This window comes from Pagrus pagrus (genome assembly GCF_965226575.1).
Source record: "Pagrus pagrus genome assembly, chromosome: 8".
In the NCBI taxonomy this organism is placed as follows: domain Eukaryota; kingdom Metazoa; phylum Chordata; class Actinopteri; order Spariformes; family Sparidae; genus Pagrus; species Pagrus pagrus.
Window position 1 is genome coordinate 24,357,431 of NC_140192.1, and position 17,844 is coordinate 24,375,274.

The following is a 17,844-nucleotide window of genomic DNA, read 5'->3' on the forward strand; positions in this document are numbered from 1 at the left end:
AAGCACCGTGCTCCCTGCTACTGTGTTAAAATGTACCATGATAAACAAACATGCAATCATGGAAGACACACATCACCTCTACACAGACAGTATTTAACTGCATTAATAAGAGGCTGATGTGACTGACAGTGCTCCAAAGGGACTGAGACTGTCCCCTCGGGGAGAGGTGATGTCTGTGACAACCCCCAGTTGACAAGACGTTTTTCTTGAGTTAACCACTGCCAAAGGGGTAAAGACTCTCAAGGTGGAGGCCATTTGGTCCTGAACGTCATCTGAATACATTTACATCCACTTAACATTACACGCCATGCATAAAAGATGGGGTAATAATTGCTTCAATAAAAGTTTCATGATGAGCAAGCTTCATTTGACAAATCCATTTTGTTACTCCCTCACATATTTTTCAGTTTTCTTCTTCATACAGTACATCAAAGCATAAGTGAAATGTGATATTGGTGTTATTAGTGGTTTAATGGTGTGTGCGTGTGTGAGAGAGAGAAGGTGTCTATGTGCATCTGTCTATGTAAGTCTTCTTCTTCAGTGTTTTGTGTAGATACGGCTCATATCTTTGCTTTCTCTGCTTCTGCAAATACACTCACACCTGGACAAATGTGTGCATGTGTGATACCTGGGATATGTCCGTGCACATGTGTTAAAGTGACACTCACCAGCTCCTTCTTCTTCATGCACTCCATGAGGATGATGAACAGATGTTGGGCCTGTGTGCGGCTGTAGGTGAAAGTCTTCTGGATGGTCACCAGCAACTGGTCTCTTAGAGACTCGTTAATTATGCTGCAGAGGCAGAGGAATAAAAAAAATAAGAGACTCAGGAAGGGGGTCATATAGAGGTAAGGAGAAGAAAATGGTGAGGGGGAAGCAGGAAAATTTGATTTGTTTGTCAGTAAGTGAAAACAAGGTTGACTGTAGCTCTCAGCATTACTTTCTCTGAGTCCTTGGTGAGATGTGATTCTGCAGGTTTACATTAATCTGTAACTGGATATATGAGGCTGTAAAAACACCTCTGAACTCAATGTGTGACTCATGAGAAAACCCATAACCCAAAATGTTTACTGCTTTTTATTAAAGCAATGCATCAGCACATTTCAGAAAAAGTTGCAAACTTGTATCACAGAATATGCAGAATCCATCTGAATTTACAGGGCCATCACTTTCTGACAAAATAACGATGCAGGAGTGAGTGTAGTATCTGTTTCTAACTGTAGCCAGCCTCCTTTATGTGAGCTAATTGATGGCATTGAGGAAACACAGCTACTCTTACAACTTAACAAACACGTATACAACATGTATTAAGTCTCTGAAGTTTGTTTTGAAGTCCTTTATAACAATCATGGAGATAATTAATGTTGATTCAGGCATGTATGAATAACTTTTTTTTTGCTTCTCTGTGCACCATACAGCAGTAACAGGTCATTAATATCTATTTTCCAAACTGCCAGCACAATGTTATCGTTCATCAGTGTGGATGCTCACATCATTATCTTTATAGTTATTGTTATAGTGCTCATTCTTGCTGTGGACGGCCCTTTACACTGTTGCTGCTATGTACTGTACAGTAAGCAAGAAATTGTTTGCTTGTTATATTTGATAAGGGGACTTAAACAAGAAAATATTTTGAGAATTTCTGATTACAAACAATCTAAGGAAGGCATTTTACACAGCATAACTTGTTTGCCACACTGGATGCAATTTTTATTAGTACATTAGCACATGTGAGCGCATACCCTCCCTCCTCGGAGTATTTGTGTCCGAAGGCCAAGATGTCTGACGCTCTTCCGCTGCCGTCACACACCACCACAGGGACAGGAGGTGTGTCCCTGAGGTACTCCAGCACAATTGAGATGACATTCGGGCCTCCTTCGACGATGAGAGCCACCACTGGCACACCCTGACCAATACCTGCACAAGAAAACAAGCGGGGAGCAGGAGACACACGGGGTGCAGTGTGATTGTAGAGAGGAAAACAGGGATGAACAACAGGGTTAGAAATGTGAAGAAGGAGGAGGGAAGCAAAGGATAGAAAAAACATAAGGAGGAGAGTCAATAACTAGGCTTCATCACATCAACAAGACTTGATCTTTGAATCCAAATTTGTTATCAAGGTGCAGATGTGACACCTGTGACGTCTCTTGACTGTACTGTCAAGACACTTAATGCTTTCTAATTATGGTAGAAAGGGTTTAAAAAAATGCCTGTACCAAAAATAACCAACCCACTTTGTGCTTTGTGCTCTGTTCCCCTGGCATTGACGTGTGTGTGTGTGTGTGTGTGTGTGTGTGTGTGTGTGTGTGTGTGTGTGTGTGTGAGTGAGTGAGTGAGTGAGTGAGTGAGAGTGAGAGAGAGAGAGAGAGAGAGAGAGAGAGAGAGAGAGAGAGAGGGAGGGAGAGAGAGAAAGATAGAGAGAGAGTGTGTTTCACTGATAAACCCCCTACTGTTCCACACAAAAAACTGGCTCCTTGCCTGCTAATCACAGGCTATTTAGGGAAATTATGCATATTAAGCAGGTGGGCTGTTTTGCACATGGCAAGTCTATGTACAGGAGAAGCTACTGTAGATATTAAAGTTACTGCCAAACTCTCAAAGGAATTTCCTGCCCTAATCTTGCTTGTGTTGCTCCTTTTTCCTCTTCTGGTTTCCTTTCTGTACCCTATTTCTCATTATACCACTGAACATCACCTTTAAGACACCATGAACCCTGCAAACCCAGGAGTCTCATTCTCTCTTACCCCCTGTGTTCTTTCCCTTTTTAGTGGTCTCAGTGCAATCCATTTTCTAAGCCCTTCCCTCATTCCACCCTCTGTCTCACTTCCTGTCTCACTCTCTCCAGCTTTCCTTCCCATACAGCCGCTCCTTTCTCATCCTCTCCACACCATTCTGTTTCATGTGATTGTGTTTTCTGTCGGGTGTTTTGACTCTTCTAATTCAAAAGCTGTGTAACTGCCGGATCTTCCCCGCCCAGCACCCTCATCCTGGTCTGCATAATTCACAGAGGAAAGAGCGTAGTCTGTCTCTCAAACACGCAGGCCGTCGAGCACATACAGATAAGTGCTTACATACTCTATGCACAGACACACACACGCAACACAAGCACAAGTGCACATTGGGAAGCATACCCACCACCATCAAGCTTTGCCTCACATAGCCCCGTGCGGCCTTGCAACAGGGACAGTTACATAAGAAGAATATTTTCGGGCCTCGCCTACTTCAAAGAGGTAAAACGTCACTGTGCCACAACACATCACACGACCATATATCAACAGAGCTGAATGTGAGAGAGAGAAGCAGAGTAATGACTTGCATTTTGAATCTGATTCTTCCTTTTCTGCTGAATGTGTGTTACCTGCGTGTGTATATGTGTGTATACGAGCTTGCAGTTGGGGTTGGAATGATGGATATTGATGACGAGTGAGCTTTGGAGGCAGCGCGGCAGTATCTAAAGCAGATTATTGTTCAGATGAAACCCACTGAGGAGCAGATGAGGAGGGGAAAGCACAGCTGTGTCATGGCTAATTGGTAGAAGAAGATTCTGCCTGGGCGCACACATGCACACACACACTCAAACAAATACTGATAGAGGCACTAACACATAACAAACCACAAATAAAATCAAATTCTCTTTTGCCTGACTAACTTTTAGGCTCACAGGCACATTTTATGCTTGACTTTTGACCTCAAATTCAAAGTTAGTTTTTCTAATTAACTGTATTTATTCCTGTGGGAACTTGGATGCATTAGACATGGATGAGGAAGCCAAACATGGCAGCCCATTTATTCTAATTACAGCTGTCAACCCAGAGCAGTTTGTCCTGTTTCCCACTGCGGGTGCCAAAAATGCACATGAATGGCACCAAAATAATATCACACTTTAAATTTGATTCTACCTAATGGTTATAATTGTGATAATCCAATTAACAGTCTGTGTGTGGCGCCCATGAAAAGCTGTTTTTAGTTTTGCAGACATTGGTATTATACTGTACTGTGGCGACGGAACGTTTTTCTGGATACACGGACACGATGTGACCTGAATTTCGATTGGGGCCGCCACTGAAAAACTGCCTCACAGTCCAGTGATATTCCTGGAGGCTTGAGTGGGAATTGGAGCCCTAAACTTAGCAGTGTTAACGCTCTGCCAGCTGCTGCTTCTCCTGACTTGCAAGTTTACAGTCTTTTTAAATTTAATCCTGTGATTGTTAGAAAGCTTAGAGTTCTTTGATTTATTTTGTCTGTGGAGGCGGATTTTGTGGTCTGAACTCTGCTTTTACATCAAATAAAACACTAAGTATTTGAACAAGTACAGTTTGGTTATATGAGTCAGCCCTTTCAGAAGAATACCTATTGTTTCTAGATGGAAATGCTCATCTGGTATTACGTATTTACTGAAGACACAATCTTCAAAGTGCTAGACTGTTGTGCAGTCGACTATCCATATGCATCTGTGATTTATTCTCTTCATTTCTAACTTTATTTTCCATAGCTGTTTGCTAATCCAGAAGTGAGGTAGGAGGTACACTTTTTTGCTTATTTAACTACCTGTTATTGGAGCCTTTTGAGTTACTAAATACTTAAAACAGAAAAGAAATATTACTTTACAGCCTGGTGCTTAGTAAAGTTATAGGCTGTTATGACTACAGTTATTACTGGAATGCTACCATCTGATTTTAGGTAATGAAACAAATCTATATCTATTTAATATCAAAAATAAACTCTATGGATCAGTGGCCCCTCTCCTCTAATCAAAATAATTAGTGGGCTGTTGATTATGTGATTATGGACTATTGGGTGTATTTCTGCAGCAGTGCCACAATCAGTGCAATCAGTGCTCAGACCTTGAAATCAACTTTGCCCCTGTGTTTGGTATTTTTATTCCCAGCACAAGTGGGAGGCAAGGCACAAACACATGGGATGTTCACTCAAATGAGGCAGAGCAAGGCGAGTTGATGATATTTTGGTGGAAAATGGATCTTTGACTAGCGCTACAAATATACGTCAATGTGCTGCCACTTTGGTGATTTTGTTAATGCTGCTGTAAGAGTAGTCGTTATTTTCACTGACTTCCTGTCCATTTTGCAGTTAGCAGTCCCCTTCTTCCTCTCTACGTCAACACACTTTCACAGCTCCTTTCTTTTTATGGAGTCAGCTCAATTTGCCTCTTTCTTTTCTTCAAATGATTTCATCGCTTGACCTGTTAGGTGGTCCTGTCACCAGCATCACTGGAATTGGTAGTATTCCCTGTTCAGCCATTACTCGTGTAGGAGGATCCTGCTCTCTGCGAGTTCTCTGTCCTGATAGGATAAAGTGGGCAGGCATAGCAGAACATTAATTTTCCTTTTAACTGCATGAGCAGGGGGATGAGAGACATGTATTACTGACCAAACACTCTAACAGTGATACTGCTAAGCTATTTAATGCTATCTTACATATTATAATACACCACTTGAGGCAGAACTAATTCCCCCGCAAGTAGTTGCTTTTAAGTTGGCATTAAAAATCATGTCAAATTTTTTGTTTATTCAAGAATGTCAGTAAATCCGTCTGCATTTATTCACCACCACATCCTCCATTGTGCAGTACATGCCACCTTATCTCCTTTGCGATGTTTCACATACATGAACCACAACAGCAGGTACATTTGGAGGCACCCACTCAGCCAGAGCACCCAAGACCTACGAATTTTATGGTCACCGTGCTCACAAAATTTCATTTTTCTTTTATAGTTATGTTTTTTTAATAAGATGTAACCTGTTTTTAATCATCAAAATAAAAACTATGATAAATATACTAATATATACAGTACAATGTAAACATACAGTTTGTTCTGTGGGTACATGATTTCAGAAAATACATACTCTGCATAATACACCCTATACAATCTGTACTGTTTCTCTCAACACAATAAGTCTTTCCACCCCCTATTCTTCTATTGACTGTATCCATGCACCATTCACACACTCCAACGCATCAGATAAATCAGTCGTCAAACCCCTACTTTCTCTTTCTCTTTCTTGTCTCTCTGTGCCACATAGATTGTTTTAACCCAGTGCCCACATCTTATATCTCAGGAGGTACACTACCCTGAAAAAGTGTAAAAAAAGAAGAGGCAGAAGACAGGGGGAGCGGTGGTCGATGCGACTCCGTGGCCACAACTTTTTCTATATTTATCCAGCCTGGAAGACGAGGAAATAGCGAGGAGCAGAAGGAATTAGGGAGGGAAAGAGGAGCATGTAAGCGAGACACACATAACATGCTTAAATGGTCCTAATTAAGGATCGAGCAATGACTCATCCTCTGCGTGTGTGTCTCTATGTGCGTGGGTGTGTGCGAGTGTCTGCGAGTTTGTCCTTGTATGTGTCAAATTAGTATCAGCGTGACTGGAGGAGGTGTGCTACAGTATGTGGGTCGTTGTCTTCGCACCCCCCACACCACAAATAAAAAAATAAAAACACGCTCACACACACAACAGCATCAACTGAGCCACAACTAAAGCAGACAGGAAACATCAGATCCATGATGGCAACATGACTCGACAGGCTACAGAACAAAAGGTCAGGGGTGCGGTACATTAAAAGGGCAAAGCTTCGTCAAATTTTACTTTTCAGTGGTTTTTTTGTGACATCAAGAGGAATTAAGATTCAATCTAATGGTCTGTGCCACCTTTTCATCAGTAATTTGAGTTGAGTTGTGGTGCTACCAAGGCCGAATGAGCCAGAGAGAATCAAACATGAATGGTGTCTTTGAAAAAGAAAGGAGATTTTTAACTTTGAAATTGAGGTCAAAGGTATTTTATTCTATTGATTTCCGTGTTAATGGGTATGTGTGTGTCATCCTTTTGTCAGTGCTGAGGATAAAACCATGGCAACTGTGGTGCATGCAAATTCAGCAGCCATTTGCCTATTCAGATTTAGTTACTTTTAACTTTGAGAGACAGAAATTAATTCAACAGCATTGAAGAAGAAAGCGCAGGTTTTGGACTGAGCTCAACAGACTTTGAGCTCAATGACCACTGCACCTTCTAACCAGCCAGACCAGGATTGGGAGCCATGTGAGCCCAGCTTGTACTTAAGGCTGCTTCTGGCTAATATCTGGTGGAAAGAAAATGAAATGGACGAAATGGGCCAAGCAACGGGAAATCAGAGACTGTTGTGCAGAGGCTGTCTCCACCACAACATCTCGGATCAAGCTGTAGCACTCGACCGGTGAAACTGTTTCCTGAGCCAACAGAGCACAACTCAACTGCAGGAGTCAGTTTCAACTACATGGCTGATGCTTGGTACTCAAACACCGTCAAAGTGGATGGACAGAGTTTGCTGGTCGTTTAACTTTTAATGTGTAGAATAAAAAATACATTATCATCACCATCTTGTGCTGCTGTTTATATTCACCCAGATGTAACATTGATTGTACCCAAACCACATTACATAAGTACACAACCTCATGGTGTCCTGACACACCACAAAACTGCTCAGGAAATGGCCCAGGGATCTTGACAAATAACTTGAGGCGTCGCCCTGTCCCCGAATATCCCAGATCCCAATCCGCTGGTCTGTTAAAGCATGAACCAGAACCTTTGAGTCCTGTGGGTTGCAGGGTGAGGCCGCCATGGATCTCACTTGTTTCAGCATGTCCCACTGATGCTTGATCAGACTGGGATCTGGAGTTCTTGTAAATGGTGGTGCGTGTCAATTGAAAAACCACACAAATGCCAGGACTCAGGGTTTCCCAAATGAATACTGCATTGTGACAAAATGATCAATGTTACTCACTTCACCTGCCAGTGGTCTTAATGTTGTGTCTCATCAGAGTATAGTAATGTATATACAGTATGTACATTATGTTTGTGTGTTCAAGAATTGTTAACCTGCATCAACTGAAGGCAAAGTATCAGACAACTATCAGATATCAATTGCTAAGTGTAAATGCATCCAAGAAGAAGTTGAGAGGGACTCACTCCAAATGTTCACAACACCCCGGGAGGTTGTTTAAAAAGCATTCTAGCAGGATTATAAAAATGTGTAAATGGATTCATCTCTTCCAGACACATACACTAGATTTAGTCCTCCCAAGTGAACATGAGTTATCTGTCTGTGGACTCATCCCATCCCCTGAAAAACTGACAGCTAAAGTTACACTGAAATGAATTGTCGCTCTCCCCGTCTCAACAGAAAAAAAGTGACTGCAGTGGCTTCATCACAAATAGTCGTTCAGAGGGTTCAACGAGTTGTTGCAGAGCTTATCTGTTCTCTGATCTCTTTGACTATTAAATGAGCTCAATGGGTGACAGAGCTGTATGAGACCTTGAAGCTGGCTAGCTAAATAGTTATTGTTATAACATAACTGCTTGAGTGGAGAAAAAAAGTAAAGTACAGCTTCAGGAGCATTACCACCTACTTTTTTTTAGACCAACTGCAATTACTGTACAGACTGTGCTGCAGCTGCCTTTTTAAAATAACAATACCAAAAATTAAAAGTTAGAAATGTTGTTAATATTAAAATTAGGGCCAGGACTCGATTAAAAAAATGAATCTAATTAATTAGAGGCTTTGTAATTAATTAATCGAAATTAATCGCATTTTAATCGCATATAAATATTTGACCTGAGAACAGTGAGAAGCAATTTTTTTCATATGGGCTTTAGTATACCATTGAATAATGACTGAATACATAAGCTTAAGCAACAAAACATTGTTTAATTTTTTTTCAAGGTGGTACTTAACCATGACCAACAGACTAGGGATGCAAATTATCGATTAATTCATTAATCGTTAGTTGATGGACCTTATCGATCGATTAACGATTACCTGATAAGATGCGATTTTCCTGAGAACCTAAATTCAAGGGGAAAATTTAAGCTGAACATTCCTTATACAGGACTCTACACTAGTTTGTTTGTTTATTTTTAGAGCACAGCACAATGAAAAATGTTTAAGTAACGTTATTTGGTAAATGGTCTTTCCTGCCACGACACTATGATGATTACTGTATTTAACTACTTAAATCACAGTAGCATAAACTGATTTGTTGAACTCAGCCTGATGTAAACATTAATAAAACACAGGCAGCTCTATGTTTTCCCTGTGTGATGTTCAGGGACAGGTCAGGACAGTCTGAAGACAGAGAGCTCTGAGGTTGAAGTCTTATGCACCGTGAGACAGTGACAGGTCTGTAGGCTACCTACGTCTTGACCACATGTCAGCTGTTAGGCTGCAGCAGAGGAAACTCCGCTGTTCTCAGCTCTACTGCGACGAGCGCTTTTTAAACAGTAGCGACCGGGCTATCTATGGGAGGATACTGTAAACCGGCGCGGATCCGGTGTGTTTATCAAAGCTTGGTCGCAGTGCTGAGGCACCGGGTCGGTTTGAACTGCGTTCAGGCTACATTAAAACTTTATAGATCCATGGGCAGTGATCAGTGTCGGCGGCTTTTTAACTCGTTAAATAAATGGGCTCCAGTATAATCGGCCTGAAACTCATCCAGTGAGAAACGTTCTGCGGTGCAAAAATAAGTGTGATAAAAATGCGTTAATTTTTTTAACGCGTTAATTTTTGTGTAATTAATTAATCTTAATTAACGCGTTAAAGGCCCTAATTAAAATCTAGTTCACAACCTTTAATCTCTTTGTTTAATTTTGTCAAAACATTCTAGATTCAGCTCATGTAATAGCATCTAACGCACAAAATACTATATATGTGTATATATATATATTCTGCACTGCCTTTAAATGCATAATATAAGTGAACACATCATCATGAGTTTGTAACACTTGCCTGAACAAAGACTTGGTAAAAAAATATATACATTTACATGACAGGAAGTAACAGACTTGTCCTTTTTGCTGTTTAATCTTTCATTGTTTAGTTGTGTGAGTCATTTACAGGGCATTTCTGGCATTTCCCAACAGACATTTTCAGCAGTTCACACTACTGATCATGCACTCAAATTCTTTCCACACCACATAACATGTTGCCATCCATGCACTTCCTCAACCTGGTACCATACCTGGAGCAAGTCTTGTTTCCAAGCTCACCCACTACTGGCTCTTATCTCTCCACCACAGGGTTGAACACTCTGGCAGTTTGTGTTCATCATTTTGACATGTTTTTTGCATCCATTCGTGCATGAGCACACCTTAGCCCCATGACTTCCACTGTTGCCACATTGTCCTTGAAGGCCTATTCTTACGTGCCTGCAAATATTTATCTACTGATCTACCCCACAGTTTCAATTCAGCCCTACTGATTTAACCTCTTATTAATTTAGAATGACCAAAGAAAAACAAAAATTTAATTTATGTGACTCATAAGATTATCTCGAGACCAATATGAACGTTTTGCACAAATGTCAAGCTTAATATCTTCCTTCTGTTTGTGCTTCATTGAATACAGTAGCATTCAGTGGACGGTGACATTTCTAAGCCTGATTCAGAGTTTGAAACTGCAGCTGTGTGATATGTGTCAAAGAACAAGAGCCATCAAGTAATCCATTTGGTCACAGTTGGGCAGCACAAAATAGGGGCAATATTATTAGCTACTGTATATCTGAAAAATCAAGAGTTTGTCCAGGCACTTATGGTGCTTGAAAGAATAGTATTACAACCCTCTTCACTTCCCATGTAGCAGGGTTTAACTGTAATCTCTTCTGTAAGGGCTGCCTCATGGTGGAGGTCACAATGTCACCGCTAATCTGGAACGCAAGGCCTTATGGGCTTCTGGATTCAATTACCCCAGCTACTTCATCTTTTACCTATGCTGTGATTAATGAAACTACTGCTATAGGAGGTCTGTGAAGGTTACACAGTGGACATAGAGCTTAAACACCCATATGCCGCACCAATGCACACATTCAATACACAAAGTATTTATGGTATGTGCGCATTTCTGAGTAATTTAGGGGAAATGGAAGAGGGCACACTCAAGGTGCCTCAGTCATACTCAAAGACTTTAACCTGACTTGCACAAATTACTTACAGCTTTTTCTCTTCTTTCTGCCTAGCATATGCATCCAATTTAAGATTTTCATGTCTGTGAACACATAAAGGGATGAATGAGTAAGCTGCAGGATTTTTCATATTTTATCTTCTCTAACTGAAAGAGAAAATAAGAAAACACTCATGTATGAAGCCTTAAAATATTGCTTTCTCTTGCTGCCTTTTCACTTTGTCATCCCGCTTTTTCAGTGAAGACACCTCAAGGTAATACTGTATGTCGTCTCACTGCCTGGGTCCTCAGCTGCTTCACACATCCTTCGCTTTTTGTATTATTCTCTTCCCTCTCTGCTCGCCCTCAATCCCTTTTCTCTGTCTTCATTTTCTCACTCTCCTCCCTTCCTCTTTTACTTGTCATTTCTCTGAGACAGGTGTGTGATTAAAACACATTATGACCACTGCTGGAGACATGTCAAAAGAGCTGTGCAATGGTTGAGTGAGCTGTGCTGAATGGTGCCAATCATTTTTATTGATTTTCTCCATCTTTAGGTTTGACAATGTCTGCCAGCTTCAGGAGACAGTAAGGAGGAGTTATGTTATGCCATTGTAAGTGTGACCTTACAGACTATAAATAATAGTGTGCTGGGGTGCGAAATATTTCTTTTACATCACCGTATTCATATATGATCGTGCAATGTATGTTAATGATCCCTGGTTGTATGCTCTGTCCTTCTGTTTGCATGTGAAGCAATCTTTGCTGCCTAAGATCATTTGTATTTGCATCTCAGTCCATGTTGCATCAAGCTACACCATGTCTGGTGACCACAAGTCACGAGAGAGCCATGCATGTACAGCAGGGCGCACTGCAACATTTACTCTAGCGTGTGAATGTGTCAGCACCAACTGGCATATTTACAGCCCCCCAACCCCAGACTCCTTTCTTAAGACATTTACTTTGTTTACCCCTGACCAGAAATGTCCCTTAGATATTTTTGTCCAAATTCCTCTAAAGAGGGTACAAAACTATAGGTGGTGACACCTTCAGTAACATCAAATATGCAGTAGAGACCAGAGGACAAAGTATGCAGACGGAAAACACACATCTTCTCATCAAGGGGGTGTTAAGAGGTTTTGGGACTGCGCAGCTGTGCTCCACTGATGAGGTTTGACTGGCGTCAGTAGTGTTGCTGTAACTTGCAATGTGCAAAAAGACCACAATTATCAAAATGTTGCCAGGTTTTTATAAAATGTTCATGACTCAGAAGATTTGTTCAGACATTGTTTGCAATATTAAATTTTTTTTTGGGCCAAAACACCAATAAAAGCAATTATATAGAATCGATTCCCATACTGTATCTTAAAACTGGGTTATAATATTGTGGATCCAATTTGATTGCTTCAGCATTTCCGGCAGCCTCATGGTGATAGCCGTTGCATGGAAAATTGCACACAGACACAGTAGGATTAGCCACAGGATTGCCCAGACATCATAAAATACCACAGGGGGAGATTACGCATCTCTATCCACCGCACTTCTTTCATGCAGTGTGCAGTGTGTGTGACTGTGTGTTGAGAGAAAAAAGAAAGAAAGAAAGATAAAAGAGCTTGTGGTTACATGCGGTCCACAGCCCACATGTTTGGCCATTCAAACTAAACTGCTCTTTCTCTCTTTACCTGCTTTATCCTCCTTTCCTGACAGAACCTGAGGCTATACTTGGATCCCACAGGAGCCCTGCTGTGAGGAAAATCTATAAACTCCTCGATTGACCGTGTACAGGTAATCAAATCAAGAAATGGTCCTTGTCTGCCAACCCTACAGCCATAAATGAAGAAGTAAAGGATACACACGTGCGCATAAAAAAGTACAGTAAATCATACAGACACATACAGTAATCCCACATGGCGGCTTTACTTGAGAAACATTCATACAACAAGAAAATGTATGTGGCCGTTTTGTGATAGTGTGTTTATGTTACCTTCTTTTAGAGTGTCAAGGTATTTTTCCCATGTTTAGAAGCTTAAAAATCTTAATGGGCCTCAAATTTTGAAGCAATAAAGATTTAGTAATGAATATGTATAACTTTGATTGCTTTTCAACAACAACTCTTATTGGTTCCTTCTATTTTTTTCCTGTTAAGGGTTTTTTGGAGGTGTGTAAATGTTTTAAGTCCCTAAACGGAAATTTGTAATTTCTGACATTTGGCAGATAAATAAAATTAACGTGAAATATTAATAAATGTGTGCATGTGCAGCTGCTGCATCAGCATTTTAATTGGTATATACCACATACAATTACAATTATATCTAAGCACTTTTTATGTCCAATTTGCCGAGGCCATACTCAACAAGTGGTCATAATCGGTGGGTGATTAACTTTTATGGTAATGTTAAGGTTTTGTAAATCTACCAATTAAAGATTCTGAAATTTCTAACCTGGGCAACATTAAAAGCTAAATCCATCACATGTTCTTCATTGAATGTAAAACAGTGCCCAGACAAAAGAGGGTAAACTTGCTTTGACTGTGGAAATAATGTTTGTAGAGCCAAATCACTTTATACTACATTAATACAGTTATTGGAGACAGGTTATAAAGTTGAAGCTGGCACGCAATGTAACCTCAGACACAACTCAGGTTATTTTGCACTGTGGTATCAGGACTACTGCCTCTCCCTAAATGTCAGCAAAACCAAGGAGCTTTTTATGTATTTTGCAGAGGAGCAGGGGAGGAACTACAGTATAACCCCCTCAAGGTCGATGCATCCACAGTGGAGAGGGTTAGGGTTAGGGAACCACTCCAGGTTCCTCAGGGTCCAGATCACAGAGAACCTGACAGTCTGTCCACACTAACATCTTGATTAAAAAGGCACAGCAATGCCTTTGATCACCTGCAATGGCTGTCAGGACGGTGTAGCTTCAGGGAACATCATCGCCTGGAATGCAGCAGCACCCAGCAGGACTGCAACGCCCTGAGGAGAGCGGTACAGTCGGCTGAATGTACCGTACCATGGTACACCACGCAGTGCAGGACCAAGGTCGATAGATCATTAAGGATTCAAGTCATTCAAACTATAGCCTCTTTGAACTGTTGCAGTCAGGGAGGCACTACCGCTGTTATGGGTGCCGGAATAGAGAGGTGAGGAGCTGCTTCCCCCAGGCAATCTGATTCCTGGGTTAGGGTTAACCCATGGACACCACAAGTTTGTGTACAACCTGATGACTCATGTTATCCCAGCATGATTTGACAGTGTCCTACAAATCATCTTGTGATGTCACAGATTGTTTAGCTTTCTCAGTCCTCAACTGCCCCCATAAATGTTCAGTGGGGCTGAGGTCAGGTGACTGTGGAGGGAAGTCCATGACAGTCAGGACTCCTTGGTGTTCTTTGGTCTTCAAGTAGTGCTTGCTAAGCTTTGAGGTGTGTCTGGGCTCATTATTCTGCTGCAGTTGGAGGCCAAGTCAAGTAATTGCTCGACTAAAGCTTTCTAAGGGGGCAGTGCTAGGAAATCTAAATCACTTTTTAGAAACTGGATCAGTTGCATCCTAAGCACACTCAACACCAGACCACCAGATGATTAATACATCAAGCTTATTTCCCCAAGAGTTACAAAAGAACTTCATCACAGATACAGAATTTGCTAAATACATAATGTAAGACTTCAATCAGCAAAATGACAAAATGAGGCTGTCTTGTTGTGGTCTCATCGGATGAGTAGCAGTTTCTAAACCCCTTCTCAGGAGGGGTCACAAGGCCTTGGGGGTAGGCAATGTTAGCACTCAACTTGGATCCAGATATATGTTCAAGCTACTCAAATGATGGATAAATCAGGGACGTTACTGTACATTACCATTATTAGATGGTCAGATGCTTGTATGACGACTGGGCGTCCCTTTGCCTTCCCAGCCCCTTTTGTATGAGTCCAGGCATAGGATGACAAAGGGAAGTCCATAGGTCACATGACTGGATGATGAACAGGGAGGAAGTACATTTGCGTATCCTGTCAACCCCAGTTAGGTTTCTTAATTCCCTGAAGTCAAGGGATTAGGAGGAATACGGTAGTGGTTAGTATAAAAAAGCCCAGTTTTATCCTTAGTGATGTTTAAAATACCCTCATAAAGTCCCTATCAGTGAACATCAGAGGTTGGGTCTGACAGTGAACATAAATAATGTCGACAAAGGTAAGGTCTGAGTCATGATATTGCTCTTGACAGTGTAACCACATCCATTTGGTGACATCTATTTCCTGACACCCTCAGTTTTTAAATAAGAATTGATGTTAAAATGTGTGCATTCGTGTCACCCACACCCTGAGGAAATTTTTATAAAATGGCTTTATGTTGACAACAAAAGAGGGTAATAACAAATAGATAGCTGCAAACAACATTTCTCTGACTCAGGTTTGTTCCAAGCCCTGACACATTTTTAACAATGCTGTGAGAGGCAATTGAGGAATGCATTTAAAGGGTATCAGAGAGGTTTGTGCATGTTTGTGTCTTTGTGTGAGAGAGAGAACAAGAGAATGAAAGAGAAAAGTAATGCATTTTGTATTTATGCAAATCAATTTGGTTTCGAGCAAAGGTATAATGTGTAAATTGAAAACGAAGAAATGCAATGTGACAAGGGCTCGACGGTGGATGAACACTCCACTCGCCGGCCAATACGAGCACATGCAGTCACAAACACATGAACATACACACAGGACAAAAACACCTATGCCTTCAGGCACACAAACAAGAAGTGAAATACACTCCAGCTGCCCTTGTATGAGCATAATGGGCTTTTGATGCAACAAATTATAAAATGAAGACATGGAGAGCTGCAGGAATACAGAATAGAGCGAGATTCTGTTGAGTTTCAACAGCAGCTATAATCAGTGGTGGAATACATATTCAGATCCTTTACTTAAGTAAAAAAAAAAGCAATACCACACTGTGAAAATGCTCCACTTCAATTAAAAGTCAAGCATTCAAAACATTACTTGAGTAAAGTATCACGATATCATCAGCAAGTATCAAAAGCAATCATCCTTCAATGACCTTCAGATTTTCCAAAGGATGTGACTTTACACACGTTCTTGAGATCCCTGTCTCTTCCACAGAGCCCCGTTAACTACTTTACAATATATACTGTTGGGTATTAATCTACAGCAATGCATCATATTCTATCAGATCATCATATGTTTGTAGTGTGGCTGTCTTGTGAGAACCACATACCTTGACAAAGTAAACTAACTAATCCAAGAGGACTTGAAATAGTTTATTTAGCTGGAGAAGAAAACAAATCCTTCAGATTATCAGAAAACTTTGTAATCCATATCCCCGAATTTGGAGGTACATGGTTTTTATTCAGCAGGCAAGGTTATGAAAAATTGTAATCTGAAAAGTAACTAGTAACTAAAGCTGTCATACAACTGTAGTTAAATGAAAAGAAAAAAATTTGCCTCTGCGATGTAGTGAAGTAGAAGTTTAAAGTTGCTTAAAATTAAAATACTCAAGTAAAGAACAAGTATCTCGAATTTGCGCTTAAGTGTAGTACTTGAGTAAATGTACTAAGTTACAGTGTCTGTCAAACTATGCATAAATCACACAAAATTAGGCCATCCTTACATTGTGTGATATTGACCCGGTGGTTAAAAAAATGCCTCCTGAAAACATACAGCGTATGCCAGTACAGTACACATGTGTGTATATGCAGGTACAGGGGTTGTGTGCTGGTCATAATGTCCGTGTTTGTTAGCTGGGTTGGCAACTTTGTAAAGCAATTTATCAAGCAGGTTCGTTTGAGGAGTTCATCAAAGCTGTCAGGGAGCTTTAAAAGAAAAAATAAACCTCTCCTGACGGCAGGGACAGTTTCAAAGGTTCACTGAGTTATATCACAACTGACTAAAAATACACCGTCTGACAGCATGTGTTCAGTATAAAGCAGGTAAAGATAATTTTAGTCTGGCCGCAGCTATAAAATAGAGTGTGAACTCAATTAACCCACAGTGGTGTCGTTAATAAAACAAGGATTACAGTTTCATTATGCTGTTATCACACGCTATGTCATTTAAAGACACCTCCTCTAATTTAGGGTAGATAGGTCAGCCTGGCAATACCTGTGACAATCAGATAAAGTAAATTCCACTCACGCGTGTTGATCTTCTGCAGGGAGATGTGTTTCTCTAGCTGGCGTCGCAGTTTGACCTCAGCGCCGTACTTTCCCGTGGTGCCATTGTCTGCCAGGATGAAGTGGGAGTGGAGACTGTTTAGAACTGTCAGCTTGCTCATAGGGTTCGACATGGTCTGGTATGGACGCACCACCTAGCCAGGAGAAGATAACATTTGACAATTAAACAAACATCCAAGGAGTCCACGTACTGTATAACAGAGGTATATGACGACTTGACAAAGGAAAAATGTATGGTTTAATGGTAACAAGGGCATGTTTTCTTAGCACTAGTAATGTAACCCGAGTATAGGGCAACATGAATTGAATTTGGCAGTTATTACAGTATGATCTAATTAAAGAAGCATTCCACTGATTTTATACCTAAACTTTAATGTACTTATCATAAAGAAAACAATTGTATAAAAGAGCACTGCGGAGATGATGTATGTATGTATGAACACCTAATGGGGTGTTGGGAGCAAACAGCTAACATCAGTCTATAAACTAACTAAGCCACGGTCGCATGACTACCGTCACCACCACTAAGCTTCCTTGAGGTGGTCACTACAAAATACACACTTAACTACAAACTGATGAATCTACAAGTTGAAAAGTTGGAGCTAAAATAGTTGGCAAGTTGCGTTCCTTTGGTGGACTAGTGAGTTTCTGTGTTCAGTGTCATGTTTAATGTCCACAAGAACCTCTGAAGTCTCATTTAGCTGTTTGTTAGCAACCAGCCTTTTTAAGACATGTTAAAAG

At 40.7% G+C, this 17,844-nt stretch overlaps 1 protein-coding gene across 9 annotated transcripts in view; it reads right to left on the reverse strand.

Annotated features, from left to right (window-relative positions):
- Positions 1 to 17,844, reverse strand: part of trpm3 (transient receptor potential cation channel, subfamily M, member 3) — a 165,765-nt gene that overhangs the window by 56,381 nt on the left and 91,540 nt on the right. For all 9 annotated transcript variants that reach the window (XM_084360389.1, XM_084360383.1, XM_084360388.1 and 6 more), the window contains 3 exons: positions 17,066 to 17,237; positions 1,743 to 1,917; positions 669 to 792 (listed from right to left, as the gene is read on the reverse strand). In XM_084360389.1, the coding sequence (XP_084216515.1) occupies positions 669 to 792; positions 1,743 to 1,917; positions 17,066 to 17,237 (471 nt within the window). The remainder of the gene's footprint in view (positions 1 to 668; positions 793 to 1,742; positions 1,918 to 17,065; positions 17,238 to 17,844) is intronic.